This window comes from Aethalodelphis obliquidens, unplaced genomic scaffold (assembly GCF_003676395.1).
Source record: "Aethalodelphis obliquidens isolate GAN/ISIS:26980383/991018 unplaced genomic scaffold, ASM367639v1 scaffold21, whole genome shotgun sequence".
In the NCBI taxonomy this organism is placed as follows: domain Eukaryota; kingdom Metazoa; phylum Chordata; class Mammalia; order Artiodactyla; family Delphinidae; genus Aethalodelphis; species Aethalodelphis obliquidens.
In genome coordinates, this window is record NW_020837965.1 from 16,431,091 (window position 1) to 16,455,584 (window position 24,494).

Sequence of the window (24,494 nt, forward strand, 5' to 3'; positions counted from 1 at the left end):
AATCCTCAAATGAGTCTTCTCTTAACAAGATGGGTGACCTGCCTTATCTAACAGTACATTCCTCATCCTCCATACACCATTCTGAAACAAAGTGATTTTCAATTATTAGCATTGTTCTTCAAAATCAGCCTGCCAAAACCCAGCTGTTTCCGCACAGTCAGGCTTTCTGGGCTGTGTGGCTCTGCCTTCGTGGGAAGGACCCTCGCTCTGATGAAACTGCTTCTGCTCTAGAGCAGACCCAGACGTTCAGCCAAGAAACAAGGGGACAGAAGGTCACTGGACTGGGGGTGGAAGGCGGAGTATCCGTAGAGCCGGGCCGAAAGAATGCCATTATTCAAGAAATGATTGAAGAGTTTCTCCAAGACTGGCCAGAGGAGTCACCGTCTTTGAACTCTGGGGGTTTAAGAACGCTGAGCACCCAGTGGGCAGATACTTCCGTTGACCCTTTAGGTCAAACAAGGTTAGAAGGGTGGAAGGAGCTTCTTTTCTTTATAAATCCAGGAGCTCGACTTTGTCTGCGAGTGCAAAGACTCTTAAGGAAAGGCACGTTGCTGTTTTATTAATAGCTGTATCTTCCTGTTTATCCAGCACTTATTACCCAACTTTCTTGGACAGCCGGCCCGTCAACAAGCCAACAAATATTATCAAACCTGCTCTATATGCAAGACAGGAGGCAGGGGATATGAGAGAGACACAAAGATGCCTAAGACATGTGGTTTCAATAAGTCAGGAGCATAGACACATTTCTAATTAAGTCTAAGGTAGATGATGATAAATGCCCCAATAGAGGTACCAGCTAAGTGTTTGGAGAACTCAAGGGAGGTGGGGAGGGAGTCCAATGGGCTTGGACGGGGTGGTAAAGATCTAAGAAGGTTTCCTAGGGGAAATCACCTAAGGTCTGGGTCATTAAGGATAAGAGCAAAAAATGGCATTCCCAGTGGCTTCTCATGTCACATGGGTCCCCCTCCCGGAGGAAAAGGGACTGTGTCTTGTGTTTTGGGCTGAATTGTGTCCCCCCAAAATTCATATGTTGAAGTCAAATTGTGTCCCTTAAAATTCATATGTTGACGTTTTAACCCCCAGTACCTCAGAATGTGACTGTCTTTGAAGATAGGGTCTTTAAAAGTGATTAAGTTAAACTGAAGTCATTAGGGTGGGTCTTAACCCAATGTGACTGGCATCCTCATAAGATGGGGGAGTTTGGACACAGAGATACACATAGAAGGAAGACGATGTGAAGGTGACTTTTTATAAGCCAAGGAGAGAAGCCTAGAACAGAACCCTCCCTTGAGGCCCTCAGCAGGATCCAACTCTGCCTACACCTTGATCTTGGACTTCCAGCCTTTGGAACTGTGAGAAAATAGATGTCTGTTGTCCTAGCTCCCTAGTCTGTGGTGCTTGTTATGGCAACCCGAGTACACTCGGACTTTCTGTGTGCTTCGCCCTGGCCCTGAACACCTCCCACCCTGGAGACTGTCCCCAGCCTCCCAGAGGGACATGACCGGCTTGCCCTCCTCCCTCCCCCACCTGGTCTCAGGGTTCTTAGCGTGGCTGTGGCTCGCTGGGCTCAACTCTGGAACTGCACACGTTCTTCCTCATGGTCAGTAGGCTGCCCTGGAACGCGATCCTGGCGATCCTGTCCTCCTCATGAGAGCTAAAAGCCAAGTCACGCTATCTCCTACTGTCTTAATCGCTTTCTATTTTATTAACCCTTCTGTGATTCGTCCACTTCTGAAGTACCAGGGTCTCCTATCTCCTTTTAATTTTTTTTTCATCTTCAGAGGGAGATCATGCTAACAGCCACATTTGTTCCATTTACAACTCTTTATGGAGCTTGAACGTGGAAAGAACAGAGCTGTATGACTTACAAAGTAGATGTGGCTTGGCCTGCCCCTGCAGCTGGGTTGGGGCAGAATTCTTGTGAAACCAAACTCTAGTGAAAGGAACTGAGGCCGATGCAATGAGCCTACTTTAGAAAGACAGTTCAATTCAATGCCCTGACTCACCTTATCCCGACAAACACTAGCCTGACCAAACTGCTTAGAATATAAAAGTTAACACGGGCACCAGAATCAGAGCTCCCGCCATTGTCTGCCTGAGATCCTGTGTTGTTCATTTGTTATCCCCACGATGAGTGAGTGCACCTAACTAATCCTACAGATCACGCTCCTCTGTGAGGCCCACGGAGAAGGGACCTGTTCAAGGTCACTCAGCTTCCAAATGCGGTCTCTTTCCACAGCACAGCACAGTTTCCTGGGATTAGGAATCCTGCGCCTTTGGGCTTTATCCCAGCTCTGCAAATGACAGGCAAGGTGACACTGGACAAATTATTTCCCATCCCTGGTCTCCAGATTCCCAACTCAACTATGACCATCCTGTCTCTGGGTACACTTCCTTGACTCTCTTGGGCAGAGTTAGTTGTCCCCACAATACTTATGCCAGGGCAGCCATGTGGTGGTCTCCGAAAGAGCTGGCAACCCCCCATCCCGGGGATACACACACACACACACACACACACACACACACTCCATTTCCCTTGGGTCCTCAAAGGAGCCCTGCCCCCAACTAAAGGACGAAGCTTGGCCCTAGCCCACCCTCAGCACTCCCCCAGCCACAGTGCTACCTTGGGAGGATCCATAAACACCTCAGACCTCATCTTCAACTCCCCTTAGACAGGGAAGATCAAATTTTACATTTAAAACCCAATTCCAAATGTAAAATAGCTAGCTAGTGGGAAGCAGCCGCATAGCACAGGGAGCTCAGCTTGGTGCTTTGTGACCACCTAGAGGGGTGGGGTAGGGAGGGTGGGAGGGAGACACAAGAGGGAGATATGGGGATATATGTATATGTATAACTGATTCACTTTGTTATAAAGCAGAAACTAACACACCATTGTAAAGAAATTATACTCCAATAAAAATAAAATAAAATAAAATGCACTAGTGAAAAAACAAAAAAAACCCCCAATTCCAGTCTGGCAAAATCTCAACTTTGTTCTTTTGAAACCTCAGGGTAGGAGAGGCGTCAGACACTCGAGAGTTCTGAAAGTACCACTTTGGGAGTTAGGAGAAGTGTTCTACGCAAGCCAGTCATAAAATTCTAATTCATTTACCCGGAAAGTTCCCAAGAGGTTTACAGCTGTGGCATCTGGGCTGGGTTGCAGTTTGTTTGAACAAAGTGCTGACAAGCCCAAGATCAAGGTTTCTTCCCTTAGTGCCAATCTGCTCGTCACAAAGGGAAAACCCTGAGTCATAGTCCCAACCTATATTCTCCCTCCCGCCCCCATCGCAGCTAGCTCGCCTGTAATTTGTCAAAGGCAGAAGAGTGAGGATGTGTGGGCTCTTCCCCACCTGCTGACAGGGGAGGTGAGTATCAAGGTTTAAGTACAGCACAGAGACATGGCAGACTCAGGGAGCCACACTTGGCCGGATGCCCTATGGCGTGGTTGGATTTTGGACAACCCTCCTTGAACCCAGACAGCGCAATTCATTGGAATTTTATAAAAATCGTCCATGAAATCTATACATAAATTTAATAATGACCCTTAGAACAACAAACTAGTGAACATAACAAAAAGAGAAACAACGCACAGAGGTAAAGAGCAAACTAGTGGTTACCAGTGGGGAGAGGGAAGGGCGAGGGCAAGATAGGGATAGCGGATCAAGAGGTACAAACTATTATATATAAAATAAACTATAAAAATATATTGTACAACACAGGGAATATAGCCAATATTTTATAATAATTATAAATGGAGTAAACCTTTAAAGTTGTGAATCACTGTGTTGTACGCCTGTAACATATAATTTTGCACATCGACTATACTTCAATAAAAAATAATAATAATAATGACCCTTAGAAAAAACTTGAGTGTGAAAAAAGTTAAAGAAAAAGGTAATGGGGAGAAGAGATCAGACCAAATAACTCCCAGGGTCTCTGTCAATGTTTGACCTTCCTTCTTAGGTGTGGGATGATTATACAGCAAGGAGTCCGACTGAGTCTTCAGTCAATACTCATTTGACAAATACAAACGATGGACCAGGCACTAGGGATAGAGCAGAAACAAGATAAGAGATGGAATAGATAATAAACAAATAAGTACAGCCAAGATATGGAAACAACCCACATGTCCATCTGTGGATGAATGGATAAAGAAAAGGTGGTATATACATAATATAGAATAATATTCAGCCATAAAAAAGGGAAATCTTGGGCTTCCCCAGTGGCACAGTGGTTAAGAATCCACCTGCCAGTGCAGGGGACACGGGTTCGAGCCCTGGTTCAGGAAGATCCCACATTCCGCGGAGCAACGAAGTCCGCGTGCCACAACTACTAAGCCTGCTCTCTAGACCCGTGAGCCACGACTACTGAGCTCACGTGCCACAATTACTGAAGCGCCCATGCAGAGGCCATGCTCCGCAACAAGAGAAACCACCGCCATGAGAAGCCTGCACACTGCAATGAAGAGTAGCCCCCGCTCGCCACAACTAAAAGAAAGCCCGTGCCCAGCAACGAGGACCCAACACAGCCAAAAATAAATAAATAAAACAAATAAATTAAAAAGAAAAAAAGCGGGGGGGGGAATCTTTCTATTTGCTACAACATGGATGGACCTTGAGGGCATTATGCTAAATGAAATAAGTCAGAGAAAGAGCAGCTCCTCAGACCTCACTTATATGTGGACTCTTAAGGGGAAAAAAGCTCATAGATACAGAGAACAGATCGGTAGGGGGTAGGGGTGGACAAAATGGGTGAAGTGAGTCAAAAGGTACAAATACCCAGTTATAAAATAAATAAGTCATAGGGATGTAACATACCTCATGGCAACTATAGTTAACAATACTGTATTTCATGTTTGAAGGTTGTTGAGAGTAGATCTTAAAAGTTCTCATCACAAGAAAAAAAATTTTTTTATCTATGTATGGTGATGGATGTTAACTAAACTTATCGTGGGGATACGATATATACATTGAATCATTATACTGTACACCTGAAACTAATATAATGTTACATGTCAATTATGCCTCAATAAAACTATTTAATTAAAAGATAGTCATCGGGCTTCCCTGGTGGCGCAGTGGTTGAGAGTCCGCCTGCCGATGCGGGGGACACGGATTCGTGCCCCGGTCTGGGAGGATCCCACATGCTGCAGAGCAGCTGGGCCCGTGAGCCATGGCCGCTGAGCCTGCGCGTCCAGAGCCTGTGCTCCGCAACGGGAGAGGCCACAACAGTGAGAGGCCCGCGTACCGCAAAAAAAAAAAAAAAAAGAAAAAGAAAAAAGATAGTCATCAATCAGTGGTTCTCAAAGTAAGGTCCCGGACCAGAAGGATTAGCATCACTTGAAAGCCCAGGCCTCACCCCAGACCTACCGAATCAGAAATTCTGTGGGTGGGAGCCAGCAATCTGTGTTTGAAGCCCTCCAGATGATTTTACACACTCTCAAGTTTGGGACAAGTAATAATGATATGAGCTGTGACGGAGAATGATTGCAGGGTGACTTTGGACAGGTTGGTCAGGGACAGGCTCTTTAAGAAGGTATCATCTACTGAGCTGAAGCCTGAAAGAGGAGAATGAACCAGAGAGAGTTCCAAACAGAGGGACTTGAAAGTGCAAAGGCCCTGGGGTAGGGATGCTCTGTTTGAGAAGACAAAGGAGGCCAGTGTAGCCCGTGATCAGTAAAGAGCATCTGGCCCATCTTACGGGAGGAGGAGGGTCTGAAAGTCAGCAAGTCTACACTCTGGTTGACCTCTCCCATGGATAAACTGTGGGATATTGGGACAGTCACAGAGCCCTTCCAAGTATTCTCTAAAATGGGGAAAACGATCCTGAGCCTGCCTACTGGGCTGTCTGAGAATTCAGTGGATGCGAAAGCATTTGGAAAAGCGAGAGGCAGTGTTCAAGTGGGAATTATTATAATTAAGGGAGTCCCTTAAGGATGTAACTATAGGATCCAGCTTCCCACAGTGAGTAGCCATCAGACCACAGGCCAGCACCACCTGGTCCTGGGCCAGCTCCTGCTCTCTAGAGCTAAATGAGATTGAGACAATCCTTTAAAAAGGGTCTGTTTAGAAGGTCTGAGGTGCAGGATTTCCCAGAAAGGTCTGATTGTGGAACTCTTACATTCTTAGCCCATTGGTCAATCTAAGAAGATTCTTGGCTTCGCAAGGAATTTGTGTTTTGCTCCGGCTGCTTGCAAATTCTCCCCAGGTGTCATAAAGGCAACGCCAGATTTCTTACAGGACCAGGCCATGTGCTATCATCACAGTCAGAGCTAATTTCATCACCATCCACTGATGGTGGAACTCAAAAAAGGGATCCTGGAGGAACTCAAAAGAGGGCTCATCTCTGCCTCAAGCTTAAAAGAAGGCTCCGATCATTACTCTTAGAGAGCATGGAGGCGATATCCTTAGAGGCGGTCCAATCATTAGTTTAGACTTACTGCAAAATCGCTGCCTCCAGTGAAAAGATACTATCTCTGGAATCTACCTGCCTCCGGAAGGTACCCTCACCTAGCAGTCACAAGCATGTCCACATCCTGAGTGGTCAGGGCTGGAGGGAGCCTTGGAGATTGTGGTGCGGCCCCTCTTGTATAGATGGGGAAATGGAGCCCCGAAAGAGAGGGAAAAGGAGCCACGATCCCCCACTGAGTTTGTTGCAGTGATGAGATTAAATCAAGACCCCAGTCGTGATTTAATTCCGGGGCTCCGAAACCAGGAATCTTCTTCAAACAGATGTCAAGACACCACTTAAAACCCAGTGTTTACAGAACAGAGTCCAAGAGATTGGCGTGGCATTCAAGTCCATGCCAAGTTCCTGCCAAGTTCCTTAGCCTCATCTCTCACTCTACGGCTGCCCCGACCCCACCCCATGTCCATGCTGCAGCCGTGCACCAGCTGTCGTAAATGGGCAGGTGACCAATGGGCTCACGACCAAGGCTGGTCCTCACCAGTAGTCCTCAATGTGCCGTGAAGCTTCTGGCCTCCATGTCTTTGCCCAGGCTGTTTCCTCAACCCAGAAAGCCCTTCACCATCTCCCACATGAAAATTCTACTCACGCCTCCAAACATCGACTTAGAGGCCGTCATATCCATTGCCAGAGCGGAATCTCTATCCCTTGCGGGCACCCCTACAGCACCCAGCCATACTGCTCTCACCACCCCTCACACTCCGGCTCATGTAAAGACACTGATGAGTTATGGGCACCCACCCTTCCCCAACTCTCACTCACATCTGCTCAGCTGTGAGATCCTGAAGGCAGGGCCCAACTCTTATTCATCTTTAGATTCCCTCCCAGCACTTGGCAGTGTCTGACACAGAGACGTGCTCAGTGAATACGTGTATAATCAAATGGATGCACAGATGTGGAACACCTGTCCTTATGGAAGGATTCTGTGATCACTGCAGCCAGGGCCAACAGAGAGCCTCGTACCTGCTTTGGCTGCTGTCCCATTACCTCGGGCTATAACTATGTATGTGTTGGGCTCCCTACGTCCTACCAACCTACCTCAACTCCTGGCAAGAGACTGTGAATTCCCGAAGGTACTGATGATGCCTGATTTATCTTTGTGTGAACAGCACAGACCCCAGCATGGAAATGATAAACGAATGAAGTCCATTAATGATAATAAATTAATCTATGTGGACAACTGTACCTGAGGTGTAATCAGTTTCTCTCACTCATTTGAACACTACATACGATTCACCGCATGTCACTTTTCTGCTTGTTCAACAAATACTTATCAGGTGCTAAAAATACAACAGTGAACAAGACAGAAAGTTCCTGCTGGACAGACAGACATTAAATAAATAATCACAAATGTCTATTTATCACTGTTACGGAACATGCAGCAGAGGACACAGTACAGGATGCTGTGGTCACTGCTAAGTTGGCTCTGAGTTCATCGCCCGCCCTAGCGCCCCCCTCCCATCATGTTTCATTTTGGTCACAGTGGCTTCAGCAGAAATGGCCACCCCTCATCCAGCTCAGATGCAGAAAACAGATGACTTGTCTTTCTCCCCAACGGGAATGAAGCAGAGTCCAGGTTTTTTGTGTCTTTGCAATATTTAATATAATCTCCCTTAAATTATTATCCCTTGCTTCCCATGGGAACTGTTGAAGATGCCAATTTCATACTGATTCCGGATGCAAAGTCTGTTCTTTCTGACCTCATTGATGCCTGGGGGATGCGTTAAGACCTGTGAAATATGTGGGGCTCATAAATCAACTCTGGCTGGGTTTCTGCACATGTTTTAGCTTGAAGGAAAGTCAGTTCACACTGACAAGTCCCCCACGCCTCATCGCCTCCCAGCCCCGACCCGCCCGCGTCCCCTGGAGCCTGTGGATGTTGGCTGCCTGGGGCAGGGCCCAGGGCTGGCTGTCCCCATCTCCCCTCTGGCCCGGCTCCGACAAGCCGAGGGGAATGGGAGGTCAGTCCTTAACATCCAGTCTGATGTCTGAGTCTCTCCGGAGGGAAGGAATCCTGTGAATGTCCTTTCCCTGCCAGCCCCCAAGGAGATGGCCCGGGGACCCTTCCCCAAGCATGCACCTCTGTTTCCAAGGCAAACAGGAACCTCCTGCCGCTTGCTGGGCTCCAGGGGATGCCAACAGCGTGTCATACAATTGAATGGAGCCCCTTGGAGTTTTGCGAGGAGCTGACCCTGGCTGGAGGCGGATCCCTGAGAGCCAATCCCTCCCATGGCAGAGAAACAAAGTCGCAGGTCCAAGGTGGAAAGAACACAGCCTTCCACAGATTTCCCCTGTGGCACAGCCCAAAGCGGAAAGGGTGGTGGAGGTGGGTCTCTTTGTAAATCAGTCTGAACAGATGGCTGTTCACAAGCATCTTTTCCTATCAGCCCCTCAGCTACAGTGTAAATTCAATTCAGTTCAACACCCACTGAGTGCCGGTGGTCCAAGGAAGCATGCCGGGTGCGGGGGCACACACAGTAACCACGGCCCTGGCGTTCAAGGAACAGAGACACGCCTGGTTATCTTGGTCCTCCCTTGGCACTCAGCACAGTGGGGGCCGGTCGAGGGGGTGGGCTTTGAGGGGTGATGAGAGACCGAGTATGGAAGTGAGTGAAGGTACCCCCACTCGCCTGAGTTGAACGGTGCCCACACTCTCCTTCCATTCATCCCTTCACTCATTCATTCATTAGTTGTCAATAGCTTATTGAGAATTCACGCTGCCGGATGCTGAGGATAAACAGTGGATGCTGGCGCAGTGGCTGCGTCCAAGGAACCCTCCCGCCACAGTCCCAACTCCCAACACCCACGCCCTGGTGAGAGCACGTGGGCACCGGCCTGCCCTCTGTCACACACCTGGGGCATGCCAGGAAGCCGCGGCCTTTCTGCCTCCAAGTGGGAGACCAGCCAGACTGCTCGGGGGTCATCTGACTCAGGGGTCTCTCTGATGACGGGTCAGACCAGCCCACCAGCACTTCCCGGTCACCGCCTGCTTGGCCAGCATGGCCTGGAGTCTGTCTTTCTGTCTGTCTGCGTGTCCATGTGTCCAGAGAGGCTGGCAGCCAAAGGAAGAGAATGAATGTACCCATCTGCCTCCTAGGCACCCCCAGGGGTAAGAGGGCCCCAGAGAACAGCTCAAAGGCAGGCCCTCTGGCTGAGTGGATCTGGGGAGAAGAATCAGCGCGTGGTCGCAAACCCAAAGGCGGTGCCTTTCCCTCGCCTTCTTTTTTTTTTTGGCCACACTGCTTGGCATGCGGGATCTTAGTTCCCTGACCAGGGATCGAAGCCGTGCCCCCTGCAGTGGCAGGACAGAGTCCTAACCACTGGACCGCCAGGGAATTCCTCCCCTTTCCCTCTCCCTCCTCAAACCTCCCCACCTGGGATAAGCTGCCAGCAAGCACCTGCCCCGTCTGCCCCTGTGGCTGGGCAGGGATTGGCAAGATATGACGCAACAGAGTTGCTGCCCCTCCAGGAAGGGGTAGGGAGAGTGACAGCAGCTGTTGCTTAGCGGTTGCAGACAGGACTATCAGACACTCAGCACATCCTTTGCTAAAAACAAGTACTATCATCCCATCTGGTAGATAGGCCACTCAAAGGGTTTACCGCTCGGAGCCAGGCACCTGTGCAGGGGTGGGGTTCGAACCCCAGCATCTCTGAATCGAGAGCCCACGCTCTCCCCATGCATCCAACTGCCTTCCACCACTCCCTGGCCTAGTCACCGACTCCTTCCAGGCCTTTGAGAAAACAAAGATTCCCTTTCTTTGGGTAACAGCAGATATTATAACTTGGGCCTCGCAGATGATATTTGCTTGAGGCTGTTGTTGGCAACATTAAATACGATTCCTAATTTATGGTTTTAATCAGTTTCATACTGATTTTGAAACTGACCATACTGATCAGTTTCATATGGTTTTCAATCAGTACGCATGCACACACTCTCCACAACACTGATACTTTGCTTTCATATGGTATTTGTACTTCTTTATTTCATTTAATCCTTTCCTAATAGCACAGAGAGTTCCCAAATCACTGTTTCTTGCATCACGCTGGGGTGGGGGCAGGAGCCGCAGACGCCATGCACACACGCAGAGCAGAGCCACGCAGAGCTCCCGCAGAGGCTGCCAAGGCGGGTGCAGAACCTATGCGAGCAGTTCTGCTCTCAAGTTTTCCAGTGGTGTGCTCACCCCCCTTCATCTAAAGGATCTTGGAAAAGAAATCTACAACCAGTATTGACGACAAAGGAGGAGGTACAGACACCTTCCCACACATCCAGAACCACTGCGCCTCTTTGAGAAGCATCATCACATGCACCTCCCACTAATTTCAAGCACACGTGGCTGAATGGGCTGCAGTGGCCCTCCAGCAGGGGCTCTCTGGAGATCTGGCCTTAACACCCGCTTTCACTGGGACCATCCAAAGCAAAGCTGGATCGCGCTGCTGCTCAAAGTTCCCGCTTCTCCATCCTCTTGCGATCCCCACACTTGCTCTTCACACACAACTGGCTAATCCCAGAATGGAACATATTGAAAAGGAACACGACCAGACCAAGGAACATAAGGTGAGAGCCAAGAAAAAGTTGTGGTTCATTGAGAAAACTGCCACGCTAGGCAGTGGGGAAGTGCCTATTCCACACACAAAGGCACCCAGGGCCGGGCGTGCCCCACAGTGGGTTTCCACCCAGCGCGGAGGCTGGCCAGTGCCCTGGACCTCACCGCAGGCCGGGGCCAGTCCCCGTGGGTGGCTCCAACTGTGGGTGGTTCGGGCTTCCTCATAAATGGAGGACTGACACGGTCCTAGCAGAAGATGTCACCAAGTGTGTGGGCTGGCTGAAACACACGAGTAGAGAAGGACCACATCACGAGTGATCCAGGTGAGAGCGAGTTAACAGAAAACCCAGGCTGTCTGGACACAAACATTATCTTTCCTAAGGACTGGGAATTGAAGAAATCATCTGGTCCAGGGAATGCGTTTTGCAGACCGATGAAGCCATGGACCCTTTCTCAGAATAATGTTTTTAATTGCATACATTAAATTCACAGGATTATGAAAGAACCCAATTACACTGAAAGACAGTTATCAAAATATTTTTTAAACATATATGTAATATGTATAGTAACATACACGCTTCTTTATCAGTGACAAAAATTAGAAATGACAAGACTGGACAGCAGGTCTAATATCTCCTACAATTTTCAAGTAACGGTAAGTGAGAATACTTCAAAATAATATTTCAAAATATGTCAGAATAACTGGTACAGCTGTAATGTGATGTATAAATATCTGTGTTTCTCTTGTTAATACTGCCACAGGTATTGCTAAGAGTCCTGTGGCTTACTGCCTCTATAAAGAAAAATAATACTAAATTTCATTAGAAGTTAGTAGAGAAAAAAGATGAAAATGGATCCCCTAAATTCCATCCACAGACCCCATATTAAGACCCCTAATCCCTTCTTTTTTACAGATAATAAACCTTAGGCCAGAGAAGCCAAGTGACTTTCTTAATGGCACACAGCTGCTCTGGGATCAGAGTTCAGCTCTTACTGATGTCCTGTCTCTACCACTACAGCATGCTGCTTCAATTTAGGCTTTAAAAACATTTCTTTTGGATTTTTTGTTTTTGTTTTTAAACAAAAGTAATACATTCTTCTAAGAGATTCATATAACATGGGAATTTCATTTAAAAAATAAAGTTTCTACGTTTCTTTAAATGCAGGCCTATCTAAGAGTAGACAGATGGACAAGAGCCTTCCTGGACCAGCAGGATCACATCATCCAGGAGCTTCTGCAAAAGGCAGAACCTCGGGCCCCAGACCAGACCTGCAGTCAGATTCTGCATTTCCCCAGGTGACTCAGGGGCACATTCATGTGTAAGAAGAGCTGCTGTGAACAACCTCCTGGAGTCCCTTCTCTGCTGTGTTCTCCTTGGAAGCACAAGTAACCCCAACCCCTGACACTGAAAGCGGCGAGAATTCAACCCTCAACCCTCTAAAAGCCTTGCATTCTTAAGTCTGATTCCCAGAGGAAAGAATAAACAATAACAGAATAACAGGACTAGGGGTTTGGAGTAGGAGAATTCATCACGGAATGATGAGATCCGACACAGTAAAAATAACATTGTAACAACTCACTGTTATTAACCCTTACTGAGAGCCAGCCTCCATACTAGACCAGGCACATGCACTATCTCATTGAATTCTCACAAATATCCTACACTAATAGTTAATGCTGTCATCCCTATTTACAGATGGAAAAACAGGTTCAGAGAGGCTACGCTGCTTGCTCACCGTCCCAGCCAATGATCGGGAGAGACCTGAAGCAAGACGGGACAACCTGAGTGGGGGGGCCGCATGTGAGCAGGCTTGCTGAGGCCCAGTTCACAGGGACATCTGAGCAAACCTGACTGTGTCCCACCTCAATCCTGGGTCCCCCTCCTCACCAGGCCTGCCTGGTCCTGATGCCTTTAGCAGCTAGAGAACCGAGTGGTTTCTGCTTCCTGTGCTCTCTTTCCGGTCTCATCCAGAGGACTTGGTTTCAAACCTGTGTTAAAAAAGTAAGAAGAAAAGCCTGCAGGCGGCTGCCCCATCCAAGCACTCTTGCCCTTGTCTTACCTGCTGGGTGGTTAATTGTTTTGTTCCACAATTAAATAAACCTAGCCTTTGCCGGCATCTCGAAGCATCTGAGTGAAGTCTCATTAAGCACTGAACTGGGCAAAGCCCAGCAAGGTCTGCAAGGTGGGTGAGTACCACGCTCGGTTTTAGGTCATTTTAAAAGTTTTCAAGAACTAGGCCCTCAATACATTTTCAGACTCGATGACTCTCTACAGGTTATCTCAAGACCCTAGGATCTTTCCCAATTAACATTTACCACGTGATACTCCATGCAGACACCGGGCAAGATATTTTCACAAGTTATCTGTGCGGTAGGCATTGTTGTACCCATTTTACAGATGAGGAAACTGAGGCTCCAGTCTCACAGCCAGGAAGTGGCCAAACCAAGGTGAGAATCAAGGCCTGGCTGGCTTCCCAGTTCCAGCCCTCTCCACTCCAGCACACACGGCCTTCCCATCTCTGCCTTCTCTTCGAAATTCTCAGGAATCAATCAGAGGCCACCTGGTACACAGCTGCTCTGGGATCAGAGTTCAGCTCTTACTGATGTCCTGTCCCAGAGGCTGCTTGTTCCGTGACTAATCTCCCTTCCTTGACGGTAAGCTCTGAAGACAGCCCCACGGCTGTGCCCAGACTCCCTGCCCCCTCAGTGCCTAAGCCAGAGCCTGGCACCAAAGAGGTGCTCTATAAACAGTGACTGAATACACATTGGCCGGCTTTCAGGAAAAATAACTCAAGAGAAAGCCTCAGGCCAATGCCATTCATCTTCCAAAAGGATCCATTTGTGTTCCTCTCTGCCCGCTCAGGCACTTTGATCAATGAGAAAACCCCAGGCCAGGAGGGAGTATAAAGATATTGCTTGTAACTTCACAAATGACCAGAGGAATTCCTTCAGTCCCTGGGGTAGCGCGGCTCTCGTAAAAGACTGCTTTCTCAGTTGTGAAACATTTCACGAGCATCAGTTATTGGTGGAGTCCCTAGGTTTGACACTGCGCCAAGCTGATTAGCAAAGCCAGAACGAAGAATGTCCACCCAGAGTGGTGACGAGTGGAGCCCCAAACGGGACAAATACGCGTGAACAAGTGGCATTAACATTCAGGGACCCTAGCCAGAGGTCCTATTCTCAGAGGCAGTATGATGATAGAAAGGTTCCTCAATGGGGGTTCAAATCCCAGGGGCCCAATCGCTCAGCTCACCCCTCCCTGAGTCTTCAGCACCAACACTGTTAACGCCACAGCATCCTGCCTTTCCTGCAACAGCCCTTTCCTCTTTGCCAGTAACCATGTCTATCTGGCTCTCCATCGTCTGAGATGCTGACCACCAGATCGCCCAAGGGGCCAGCATCTGGAGGACACAGTCTAACCAGCCATGAGTCCACCACCCTCATGGAAGTTGCCCTGGTGCTGGGCACCCACAAGCCAAGATGCCAGTTTTCTTGATGACAAAAACCTTCTTGGTTCCTGAACTGTAATTCTTGGATTACTGCCTGCGTCAAAGGTCCTGAGTGATCCAGATTTACATCTCGGGGCTTGTGGACTCAAATCTGAGGCCAAACTTTGTTCCAGAAAGAGCAGGGTCTAGTCACCTCCCAAGTGGAACACCAAACAGAGAGGTCAACAAGGAAGCTCAGGGCTTCAAGGGACCCGGGCTCTGAGCCTGGCCCGGCCCAGCCTGCAGAGGCAGGGGACAAGGCAGGAAATTGCTACCTTGAAAGTGGGTCCAAAACCCAGAAAGAGTAAAGCCTCAGTGAAAAGTGTCCACTTGCTTTTTTAAGGCAGACTTACTTACAGTTTACGGGAAGAAACCAGGGCATGGAAAGGACAAAAGAGCAAGGGCACTACATAGGAAACAGTTGGCCCCCAACTTTAAACTTCAATTGGATCAAGTCTCTAGATTTAACTATTACCAGTTTACGGAAAAGTAGAGGGGTTGAAGGAATACGTTATATACCACACCGACAACACAAGCAGCAATATCACAAATGTAGGAAATTCTACAGGACAAACGACTCAGCCTCTTCAACAAATACGTGGTAAGAGAGACAAAGAAGATTAAGACATAGTTAAGAGATTTGTCAACCAAATGCAATCTGTAGACCTTGTTTGGATCTGATTCTAAAAGAAAACAATAGAAAGGGGACATTTACGAAATGACCAAGGAAAGTTGAATCCCACCCAGATATTTAATGATAAAAAGGAATTATTGTTGATTTTGTAGGTTTGATAATGGTATTGTGACTATGAGTTTTTAAAGAAGCTTTATCTCTTAGAGACACATTCTGAAGTATTTAAGGATAAAATGATTTGATGCCTGAGATTTGCTTTAAATTGATCCACTGGGTCAGAGTAAAGAAGAAATGAGAGTGGGTCTGTGTTGAGAATGACCAAACTGGGTGAAAAGTAGACAAGTGTTCATAATGATCTCTCTGCTTTTGTCTAGGTTCAAAGTTTTACAGAACAAAAATTTATTTACAAAAAAAACAAGGCAAGAGAAGGCCCTAGTTTTTCATCATGGCTCCAGGACTGACTCTTGAGAGGCTTGAACAAACTTTTACCTCGCTGAGCCTCAGTTTCCTCATCCAGAGCCCGAATGGGTTCAAGTCCTGGCTCGGCGCTCACTTGCTGTGTGACTTTGGACAGATTCTTAACCTCTCTGTGCTTCAGGGCCAACAGGAACAACAATAGTCCTACCGCAGGGGTTGTGGTGAGGATTCAACATGTTCATTAAGGTAAAGATCCTGGCACGCAGCACTACATGTTTGGTTTTATTCCTACTGCTGCCATCATCACTGTCGTTGATTATTTTCTACATTGAAGAGGAAGAGGAGAAGAAGGCCCCCTGGAGATGTGGTCCTCCCCTCGCAGAACACCCAAGTTTTAGAAGCGTTTCCCAATTCTCCCCATCACACTGGAGCTGCTTACTCCAGCTTCCTCCCCAGGATCAGACCTACACTCTGGAAAAAAGGGACACTCCTTCTCTGGCAGTGACGACCCCAATCACCTGCTTCTCCTTTCAACAATGTCCCCGTCTTGGTTCCTTTGGTTCCTCCCCCCTCTCCCCCTCCCCGTCTCTGAGCCCTGCTTCCCTGTGGCCTGTTCCCAGGCCCGCCTCTCTCATCCCTGTTCCCGTCCTTCTGGGGCCCCCTCCCCATGACTTCCCCTCTCATAATGCCCAGAAGGACCTGTGTAAACCAGAAAAGGCAGGGTGGGGTGAAGGGAGGTTGGAAGGAACCCGGGACTTATGAATGCATAAGGCTGAACTTTCTGGAAGTGGACGGGCCGGGTGCCAGTCCTCCTAGGGTTCCTGGATCGTATTCTCCTTACAAAAGGGCCATTATGAAGACTCCACATCCCCCATGTGACAGGTTGGGGGCCTGTAAAAAAGTGCATGACGTCACAGGGACCAGGAGATAAACAGGGTTCCCAGCTGCGTCTTATTCTCGAGGGCACTGGGATCCTGGAAAGAGGGCTGTGGGAGGGAGGGGGGTGCTTCAGAGAGCCCTGTGGCCATTCCAGGCTGTTCCCCAAAAGGGGCCTGCAGGACTGCCCAAGACATCAGGGAGCCCTACAGCCATCTGAAGCCCCTCCCGAAACCCTGGAGTGACTCGGCGGCTCACTCCACCCCCTTCCTCACTTCCAGACGTGCACATGGTCACTCAGCTTGTCCAGCCCCACAGGACATCGTGGAAGAGCATCACCCCACCCCCAACCTCTCTTTCTCTGCATTTGCTTCGGGATCATTTCTCTTCTCCCGAACGAGAGAGGTCACATGGGCGAGTTAGGAAAATGTGGGCTGGTTGTCAGGAGAGCTGGACTCCCGTAAGTACCTAACTTGGTGGAGTCCACACTCCCTTTTTTATAAAAGGAAGAGGCTGCAGTTAAAGACTGTTAAAGTCCCTGCCAGTTACAGCGGCCTATTGTTCTACAGGTTCTAAGGAAGTACGTTACTATCTTCCCCACCAGTGCTTCAGTCCACGGCTTGATTCAGTCTACTCTTTCCCGTGAACACTTATCTATGTTCAAAGTGACCCTCGGCCAGCTCCCCGCCCCCCCCACACACATACACACACACACACCCCTTGAGACCAGTAAGAATAGAGAAGTTTAGTTAAGGTGTATCCAATTTTCCCTTTTAGCTCTGAGAGATACTTGTTTGCATATTATTTCCATGTCGTCAAATGGAAATGCACTCATTTGCATGAACATATAGAAGACATTACAAAATCACCAACACAGCCTCTCTAACAGTGGGTTACAGCTCAACACTTCAGAGCCCTGAAATGGGGCCAACAAAAACCTCACTAAGTAGACTGATGGTCTACCAAACTTTCAGGGTATAGGAAGGAAATATTAGAATTTCAATTCATATTTATTTTGATCACATCCTTTAAATGTTTCTATTTCTTACATATACTTTACACTCCTCCAACCATATTACAATAACAGGATACGCATGTAATTTATAAACATGCACATAGTAAGGGTCCAGGCTCAGAAAGATTTTGCAGATGGGGTGCATGATCAAAACCTTTGCAGCCGTCATCACTCTAGACCATCTCCCAAAGCTGGGGACAGTCGCAAAGTTTTGGTCCAGCCAAAGCTGAAGCAACAAGGGAGGATCCCAGGTAAACCTCCACCAAGGCCACACTGGCCAACAGAGCACCAGTGCATACCAGGGCACCTGTCATACCACTTGCCAACAGCCTGGGGACATCATGGCATATGGCGTCTCCTTCCTCCCCAAGGTCCACTCTTGCTATGAGCTCCCATCAGCGAGGCTCCTTTTGGTCCAAAGAACCCTGGTCCCCACCCAAGGACCCCACTTTCTTTCCAGAACAGTTGGCCCTGGCCCTCAAGTCTTCTTTTGTTTCAGGAGCAAACGTTCCATTCGAGGGTGAGTAATGCTGAAGACCCTAGAAAGCTGGTCCTTTCTAGAGCTTCCCTCTGGGATTCACTTACTGCATCTGACCAGACATATTTGTTATCGAAGAGAGAAAACATGACCTTGGTCTTCAAACAGATAGATGATAGATATGACCTAAAGGCAGATAGACAGATACATAGATGAATGATTGATAGACAGATAGACATAGATAGAAATAGATAGATGACAGATTGATGATAGATGATAGGTAGATACATAGATCGATAGATAGATACATAGATGATAGACAGATAGATAGATGAAAATAAAGAAAAAACAAATTGGCTTTCTGGGGGACTATCAATAAGACAGCACACTAAACTCCTCCCTGGGTGGGAGGGTACCCAGAGACACAGGCTGCTAAGAGTGAAAGAACCGTGTACCACGTAGGTTGTTTCACTGGTTCATTGCATGAGAACTGACTTCCCATTTGGGGCTGACCTGCTAGACTAGGACGATGCCTTCACCAATGGAGAGGAAGCCTAGGACGCTGGGCTACTCACCTACACACTGGTTGCCTTCATCCATCTGGTATCCAAGGCGACACATGAGAGGCCTCGAAATCGTGGGGTAGTTTGGAGCTGACAGCGGGGGTGCAGCTGCTGGGTACGGACCTGAGTAGGGGTTGGAGTAGGGGTTGGAGTAGGGCCCTCGATACACTGGGTTTGTTCGGGGGATGCATAAATACCCGCCGTTTTGGTTAACACACATCATGTCTCCTCGGCAGGCCTCGGGGATGGTCCGGCACTCATCAATATCTGCAAGGGCCACAGAAAGGACAGGCGTTAGTGGCCCCTTGGCCACACTGTGCCAACTTCAGCAGAGCTCTGTACCAAGAACGCCATGAAGGACACCCAAACACTCTTTACCAGCATCTGCTCCCAAACATGTAGGGCTGGGCCTGGCAGCTACTCCCCAGATATTGGCTGAATTGAATCAAACTGACAAGTGTCATCCAAACGTCAGCCATCAAATACCATCATCATGATGTTTGGGTCACAGCTACCAAAACCTGTACTGTCACATGCTTAATACTTTTCTCTTAAATGAACCCACACTGAAAACCCAAGTGGGGACTTCCCTGACGGTCCAGTGGTTAAGACATCGCCTTCCAATGCAGGGGGTGTGGGTTTGCATCCCTGGTCAGGGAGCTAAGATCCCACAGGCCTTGGGGCCCAAAAACCAAAACATAAAACAGAAGCAATATTGTAACAAATTCAATAAAGACTTTAAAAATGGGCCACATAAAAAAAAAAGAAAGAAAAAGAAAACCCAAGTAAACATATTTTTTTATCTTACGTCACGACAGCAAATGAAAAAAAACCTATCAATGATCAAAAATAGAAGGTAAGTAAAAATAAATATATAACTATTAAAATAAAGATGGTTTACCTGTGGATGTACCACCTAAAAACATCTCAGGTATTCTTTTGTGTCCATATGACACTCGGGAAACGCTGGGATGGACCTAATAATTGTACCCACTTCTATTCCAAGTAACAGCTGGGCGGGGAGAAAGAGTCCGCTGCATCCAGAAAGACAAGGCTTGGCCGAGAGCTAGTTTCTTATTAGGAAAGCAGAGACTTACTTGAGACTCGGCTCACACCGTGCCAACAAACAGGGCCCGTTTCCAGCCAGGCTGGTGCTCTGCTTGTTGTGTCTAGAGCGGGGTGTGGGAGTGGCAGGGGGGTAGGTTCTCTAGAAAATCAGCCTTGCGGGGCCAGGGACAGGGGAGGCCTGAACTGAGGCGCCAGCGTGAGCAGCTGCCCTGACCCCCCGCACCGGGGCTTCCCACCAGCCTTGGGGTCTGCTCCATGTGGGGCTGGAGGCTGGGAGAGAGAGGCCTGAACCCTGACCGCTCACTCCAGCCACCTCATCTGAGACTCGTGCCAACTCCCGCCTCGGGAAAGGGAAGCGTGGAGTCCCATTTTCTAACTGTAAGCCTGAAAGCGTCATTAAAACTGGTGGGCCACAAAAGACGGCTGCCGTCCCTCTCTGCATCCCTTGGCACATTCTCAACCCCCTTCACCTTAAGTCAAAGTATGAGCCTAGAGCTTCCAAGGCAAGGCTTTTTCCCCACCACCCATCATTCTTTTCAACCCTAACTAAGCTCAGAGACTACAAATGATTTGGCCTAAATCAAATATCATTAAAAAGGTAAATATATCCCCGAGGGGAGAGCCTTATTCCTTTTCTATACTCTATGCTCCATCCACAACAAACTAGTCTATACTCTGAATGTCTTTTCAATGCCCTGATCTTTGCTTATGCTGTTCCTACTACCTGGGATGCTATTTCTCAGGATCCTATTCATCCTTCAATACCCAATTCAAATGTGACCTCTGTGAAGGCTTTCTTTATTGACCTCAGACGTAAGGCATCACTCTCTCCCCTACTTCTGCAGGACTGATTGCTTTTACCTCATCTTGACAGTGACTTTATTCTACCCTGTACAGTTTACTCCATCTAGACCTACCTCTCCCACTAGAGGGAGCGCTAGGAGAACAGCCCCAAAATGTCTGTCCTCTTCCTTGGAACCTGTGGCTACATTAGGTTACATGGCAAAGGGGAATTAGGTATGGATGGAATGGAATTAAAGTTGCTAATCAGAAGACCTTGAGATGGGGACTTCCCTGGTGGTACAGTGGTTAAGAGAATCCGCCTGCCAATGCAGGGGACACGGGTTCGAGCCCTGGTCCGGGAAGAGCCCACCTGCCATGGAGCAACTAAGCCCGTGCACCACAACTACAGAGCCTGTGCTCTAGAGCCCGTGAGCCACACTATGAGCCTGCATGCCACATCTACTGAAGCCCGCACGCCTAGAGCCCGTGCTCCGCAACGAGAAGCCACAGCAGTGAGCAGCCCGTGCACTGCAACAAAGAGTAGCCACAACTAGAGAAAGCTGGTGGGCTGCAACAAAGACCCAACACAGCCAAATATAAATAAAATTTTTTTAAAAAGGGTTCTCTTAAAAATAATAATAATAATCTTAAAAAAAAAAGAAGAGCTTGAGATGGGGGAATTCTCTAGGATTATCTGAGTGGGCCCAGTGAAATCACACAAATCCTTAAAAGTAGAAGAAGAGGCAGAAGGACTGGTCAGAGAAATGAGGCAACAGAAACATGTGAGGGACTTAACTTGCTGGCTTTGAAGATGGAGGAGGGGGCCACGAGCCAAGGAAGAGGGTGGCCTCTAGGAACTGCGAAAGGCCTTCAGCCGACAGCCAGCAAGGAACCAGGGGCCTCAGTCCTACAACCACAAGAAACTGAATTCTGTGGGAATGTAAATCCATGCAGCCACTATGGAAGACAGTGTGGAGGTCCCTCCAAAAATTAAATCTAGAAATACCATGTGATCCAGCAATTCCACTTCTGGGTATATATCCAAAGGAAATGAAAACAGAATCTTGAAGGGATATCTGTACTGCCATGCTGATTGAAGCACTATTCACAACAGCCAAAATATGGAAACAACCTAAATGTGCATCAGTGGATAAAGATTTGGGATGGATAGATGGATAGATAGATGTGATATTATTAATATTATCATCATATGAATAATATAATATTAATAATAATCATATGAATATTACTCAGCCATGAGAAAGAAGGAAAACCTGCCATTTGCAGCAACATGGAAGAACCTTGAGGGCATTATGCTACGTGAAATAAGGCAGACAGAGAAAGACAAATGCTACATGATATCACTTATGTGTGGAATCCAAAAAGCCAAACTTACAGAAATAGAGAATAGAATGGTGGTTATCAGGGGCTGGAGGGGTGGGGGAAACGGGGAGATGTAAGGGTACAAACTTCCAGTTAGAAGATAACTTCTAACTGGAAGGAAATAATGCACACTACCGTGATTATAATGAACAACACTGTATTGCATACTTGAAAAATACTAAGAGAGTAAATCCTGAATGTTCTCACCACAAAAAAGAAATGGTAATTATGTGATGTGAGGGAGGTGTGAGCTAAGCTACGGTGGTCATCACATTGTAATATATAAGTATATCAAGTCAACGCATTGCACACCTTAAACTTACACAATGTTGTATGTCAATTACATCTCAATTTTTAAAAAACAGAAACTGAATTCTGCCAACAATATGCATGAGCAAGAAAGTGGATTCTTCCCTCAAGCCTCCAGAAAAGAACACTGCCCTGCCATCACCTCGATGTTAGCCTGGTAGAACTCCCATCGGGCTTTTGACCTGTGCGCCTGTGAGATCATATATTTGTGTTGTTTAAGCCACTAAGGCTTGTGGCCATTTGTAAAGGCAGCCCTAGGAAACTGATACAGATGGAGAGCTCCTTGAGGCTGGGGATCAATTCTTCCTCATCTCTGCCCTGTCGCAGGGCTTACCCAGTGCCAGGCACAAAGAAGGTGATCAATGGAAGGGTGTCGTTGATGTCAACCATCCCGTGGCACTGTTTTCTTCCATGGGCAAGGCTGATACAGATTTGACAATACTGAGTGACGGCTGAGACAGAAATGGTCCTGTGATTGGGCTGTCCCTGCACCCCACCCAGAGAAGGATCTTCAGTGGCCTCCTACCTAAACACTGTCCTGATGAGCGGTCCAGGTCAAAGCCGTTAGTGCATTGTTGCTGCAGGAAGGGAGAGAGAGAAACAGGAGAGGTCATTCTGCTTACTTACCTTTTTTTTTTTCTTTCACTATAAAAGTATTCTAACTGCATCACAGGAGGTATGGAAAATGGGTAAAGAAACAAGGCATTTATAATACCAACATCTGTGTTATAACCTCTATTTGTCCCTTTTTTTGGGTATTTTCTTACAATCATTTTACACTTTAGCATTACTTTTTAAGCCCCTGCATCATTGCTTCAGAACGCCCATTTTTAGCAGATGGTTATGGGGACTTCTCCCTGCTCTGGTCATGAAGAGCAATACTAATCGCATCTGATCTGCCCAGTGAGGCTTGCCCTGTGCTCAGCCCTTTCTGAGAGAGGACAGGACTGCTTTTAAGGGCAACCACTCTCTTTCTTTGGGTGCTATTTAACCCCTTTGCAGCGCCCGGCATGAATTCTTCGCCCCCCATGAAATCCTCGACCTGATTACGAGGTCTGTGTGTAAAATAAATCTGCACAGTGATGTAGTCAGTTTTTTAAGAAAAATAGAATTGGGGAAATGCTTCCATTTTAACCTCAGGAAGACAATTACACAAAGATGAGATGCTTCCAGAGACCGCCAGGTCTCAAAAGTCCCTGAGGGCTGCAGGCTTCACATACAACTTGAGTTACAACTTCATGCATTTAGAAAAATCTCATGGGCTCAACAATCACCCCTAGAGCTGACATGTTATAGGAATAAGTCAAGGAGGTGTGGTTTTGCCCGTGGGGGTCCCTTCCCTGGCCTTCCCTACGGTTTATGGGGTTCAACTTCCCTGAGCTATGCGCTGGTTTGTGGAGATGATGGATTTAGCCTGCATTCCTGGGAGTGGGGCCTTGGGGCCAAAGAAATGGAGCGGATGAGCCAGGAGGTAGCGCCATGAAGTTCAGGAAACCAAGAGACTCGAGTTGCAGCCCTGGCTCACCAACTACGTGCAGGCGTGGGTTCAAGCCCACTGCCTGGCTTCAAATTCTCACTCTAGCCCCTATTCACTGCATAACTTTTCTATGCCTCAGTTTCCTCATCTGTAAGATGGAGAGGATACTACTTACTTCTGAGTGGTTGTAAGGACTAAATTGTTAGTGCATGTAAAGTGCCTACAGTACAATAAACACTATACTATAACCCGCGCCCTCTCTGGATCTAGATGTTAACTGTCGCCACAGAGCTAGATCAGAGGACGCCAAGGTCCTTCCAAGGTCTAAAAGTCTTTGGTACTCTTCCCAAGATTCTTTCCACCTCCAATGAAATATATTTCAAAATTCTTAATATGAAGGGAAAAAACATTTAAAGGGTGTGATCAAAATAAATATGAATTGAAATTCTAAGATTTCCCTCCTATACCCTGAAAGTCTGGGAGACCATCAGTCTACTTAGTGAGATTTTTGTTGGTTCCATTTCAGGGCTCTGAACTGTTGAGCTGTAACCCACTGTTAGAGAGGCTGTGTTGGTGACTTTGTAATGTCTTCTATATGTTCATGCAAATGAATGTGCATTTCCATTTGACTACATGGCCCCTCAGCCCTGCTCAGAGGTGGGGCTTCTCTCATTTCTGAGCTAGAGATGCAGAGGGGCTGCCCTGAGCTCCTCAGGAGGGATCTGTCCACATTTCTCAAGGGCTGACACAACCGTCACTTTGTAAAGTCAGGGATGGTGCAGGCTTCTCTGCACAGCCACCCAGGAGCCCAAGCTCCCCCTACACGCTCCTCCCAGGGGTCCGGGCCAGAGGTGGGTCCTCATGGGTTGGGCGCTGAGATGCCTCACAACTGCATGTCGGCCACACACACCCACGTGGGCCACACGCAGGCACCCAAGGGGCACCACTGCCCAGAAACACTAGAACACGCTTGACTTTTTAACACTTACACTA

The 24,494-nt window shown here is 47.7% G+C and overlaps 1 protein-coding gene across 2 annotated transcripts in view; it reads right to left on the bottom strand.

Annotated features, from left to right (window-relative positions):
• FBLN5 (fibulin 5) overlaps positions 1–24,494 on the bottom strand; it is an 83,096-nt gene that overhangs the window by 54,254 nt on the left and 4,348 nt on the right. For both annotated transcript variants that reach the window (XM_027120362.1, XM_027120361.1), the window contains exons 3-4: positions 22,551–22,602; positions 18,494–18,748 (exon numbers count right to left, since the gene is read on the bottom strand). In XM_027120362.1, coding sequence (XP_026976163.1) covers positions 18,494–18,748; positions 22,551–22,602 — 307 coding nt within the window. The remainder of the gene's footprint in view (positions 1–18,493; positions 18,749–22,550; positions 22,603–24,494) is intronic.